Here is a 3383-nt window from a genome sequence, read left to right as displayed (position 1 = left end):
ACGCACAACCCATCGTGTGAATGTGCCCTCATGAAAAAGGAAACTGCTTCCCAGTAAAATGCAAATGTCAAAACACAGCGAAAAAACACAAGTAGAAGTTTGTGTGCTTTACAAAAATGCAACATAGAGGGAGCAGTCACACGGTGCATTTTGGTTGCGCTTTCATTGCGTTTTGAAACGCATTAACAGCTGAGATGAGGTGATTTGCCTAGTTACATTACTATTAACATTTGTGTTTACAAAGTGTATGCAGTGTAAATGTGACACATGTTTTAGCAAAAAGTTAAGACATTGTTAACACTTATGTTAACATGCGGTTTTTAGAAACGGATGTGTTTTTAACGCATGCATTTTTTACGATCTTAAAATCGCACTAACTAAAAATGGCCTAAAAACGCCATGTGTGACATCACCCTAAGGGCACGTTCACACGTTGCGTTTTGGTCGCGTTTTCATTGCATTTGAAACGCATATACAACAACTGATGAGAGGTGATTTGCCTAATTACATTACCGTTTATAAACACAATGTTAACGCGTTCTTAACACATGTGTTAACATTGCATTTACAATTCGTTTTGTAAACATAAATGTTAACAGTTATGTAATTAGGCAAATCACCTCATCTCACATTGCATTTTGCCCTGCATTACAGCTGAGGAGAGGTTATTGCATTACTGTTTACATTTTTTAACACATGTGTTAACAAAATGCATGTGTTAACAATGCATTTTGTAAACAGAAACATTAACAGTGATGTAATTAGGCAAATCACCTCATCTCAGCTGTTTTAATGCGTTTTAAAACGCAACCAAAGCGCAATGTGTGAACGAGCCCTCACAAATGCATCAGAAACACAACACCATGGGGGACATTTACATATAGTGTCTGTGTCTGCATTGGCTTTGTCACCGACCTGCTCTCGGTAAGAATACACACATTTAATATCATGGAGCTGTGCAGATAAATTTCTGGCGCCGACACCATTTTCTGTCCCTGGGACCAAAATCTGTCCCGAGAACCAGAAATGTGTCCAACAGTCAGAGAACAGGCTGCAGTGCAATAGCACTGTTTTGTGTCCCTGCTAGCCCAAATTTCTTTTGGTCTTCTTTCCGCCAGTTTACAGCGTCCAAAAATGGCTGTGACACATATTAATTGTGTCTGAGTTTCCACTCCACCAAAGCCACGCCCCTTTTCAGAGAAGAGTCAGAGCAGGCGGAAAAAGTCATTTTTTCTGTCCCCGACAGCTAATAAATAGGTAGGAGAGCAGAAGATGTGGTGAGAGCGCCACAAAACTGTCAGAAACACCATAGAAAATGTCCCTCTATGTGTGAATTCAGCCTCAACCGGGGAAAAGGCTAACCATGTGCTAGAAGTTGAGAATGTGGGTTGGACCATTAGCTTGGCTTTTATTGGTTGATTCTAATTAAACAGCATGCAAACAATTATATAATGTGTCAGGGGGGTGTGCACCACTAGTTGAAGCTGTTGGAAAGGTTGGTCAGAGGCTGACTGGGATCTAATCTACCAAACTGCAGCTACATGTATACGCTGGGCACCACCATGAAAAGTCCTCTGCAGGAATCCAAATTACAGACTGCAGCAGCTGTGACCTCAACAGGAAATGGCGATTCTGTGACCCCAGACCGTGTGAAGAGGCCCATGAATGCCTTTATGGTATGGTCCAGGACACACAGGAGGAAGATGAATGCAGAGACGCCGAAAATGCACAACTCTGAAATTAGCAAGCGTTTGGGAGCTGAGTGGAGGCTTCTTTCTGATGCTGAAAAAAAGCCCTTTATAGATGAAGCCAGAAGACTGCGAGCTGCGCACATGGTAGAGTATCCCGATTACAAATACAAACCCAGGAGGAAGCAAAAGATGAAAAGGGATTGGTATTCTCTGCCTGGAAATTTTATGGCTGCAGATGCAAACCCATTATCTAGCACTATTGGGTATGCACAAAGGACTGACCCTTATAACCATGTAAATGGCTGGCAGAATGGCCCTTATACTCTGATGCCGGATCAGCTTGGTTTCGTACAGCACCCTGGATTAAACAGTCCACAGCTCCAAACAATGCACAGGTATGACCTCAATGGTTTTCATTATAATCACATGATGCCTTCTCAAGTCTACATGAATTCGCCCTCCTCGTATAATCTAACCCCATCATATAATCAGAGCTCAAACATTTCAACCATGGCTTCTGGTTCCAGAAGTGATTCCAGTTCACCACCACCTGCCGTAACCCCACATGTTCAGAAAGTCTGCTCGGGAGATATGATCAACATGTACATGCCTCTGAGTGGTGATGAAAGTGACCAACCTTCTCTCCATCACAGCAGACCACAGAACGTTCCTCAACATTACCAAAATGTGGAAACTGGGGTAAATGGAAGTGCCACGCTAAGGCACCTTTAAGATGCAGGTGAATACTACTTGACAATTTTGTTACCTTGTTTTCAAAGCTTCATTGATTTTTATACTGGACAAAGTTTGCACAAAGCTACTTCAAGTATAACGCTGGACTTCTAGGACTGTGCATTTTAAATGCTTTTGTTCTTTGTGATGTTTAGATCCTGCCCAAAAGGGCTTAAATCCTCTGTAAATCTGTATAGCTTACACATTGGTCTTTATTGTATGGTTCTTGTCATTTGGTTTTTAGATTGTGACTGAAATAGCATGTTTTTAACTAACTGGATAATTGTTTTAATGTGCTTTTTCTCTTCAGTCGGCTGACAATATTCAGAACAAAAATTAAAAGATCCTTTTAAAAAATATATTTAGATTTTTATATTTTTGTTAAACTGAAAAAAATTAATATGAGTAATGGCAAAGTTTGTGGTTGGTTAATGTAATATGCTCTTCTGGTTTTTATCACTCATTCCGCTAGTTTTGCGTTCATAACACAACGCTAGCGCACAGGGGGTGGGCCTTGGCCTGATCGCATATGCGTTTCCCGGGAAACTCGTGCGATCGGTAACCCATTGCGTTTTGAAACGCATTAAAACAGCTGAGATGAGGGGATTTGCTTAATTATATTACTGTCAACATTTGCCTCTACAAAATTTAGTGTAAATGCAATGTTAATGGGTGTTAACAAAATGCTAACATAAATGCATTGCATGCGTTAATATCGCTATGTTTTATATCGCTAATCACCTCATATCAGCTGTTGTAATGAAAATGCATCCAAAACACACCGTGACCGCGCCCTAAGACCTCATTCACACGCCCATCTGTGGGGATGTATTTGCATGCGTTTTTGACCAGTTTGAATTAACCCGTTCACGACCCGTGACGTAATAGCACGTCACGGGTCGGCCGCGGGTGCATGGAGAGGGCTCACGCGCTGAGCCCTCTCCATAGCCGGTAAGTCTT

General features: G+C 41.5%; 1 protein-coding gene across 1 annotated transcript; it reads left to right on the top strand.

Annotated features, from left to right (window-relative positions):
• Positions 1-1463: 1463 nt before the first annotated feature.
• Positions 1464-2776, top strand: LOC140069318 (transcription factor Sox-3-like). The gene has a single exon (XM_072114865.1). The coding sequence runs from the start codon at positions 1542-1544 to the stop codon at positions 2421-2423; it is 882 nt and encodes a 293-aa protein (XP_071970966.1). The 5' UTR covers positions 1464-1541; the 3' UTR covers positions 2424-2776.
• The last annotated feature ends 607 nt before the right edge of the window (positions 2777-3383 follow it).

This window comes from Engystomops pustulosus, chromosome 1, assembly GCF_040894005.1.
Source record: "Engystomops pustulosus chromosome 1, aEngPut4.maternal, whole genome shotgun sequence".
In the NCBI taxonomy this organism is placed as follows: domain Eukaryota; kingdom Metazoa; phylum Chordata; class Amphibia; order Anura; family Leptodactylidae; genus Engystomops; species Engystomops pustulosus.
Note: the sequence above shows the minus strand (reverse complement) of the source record. Positions and strands in the feature narration are given on the sequence as shown.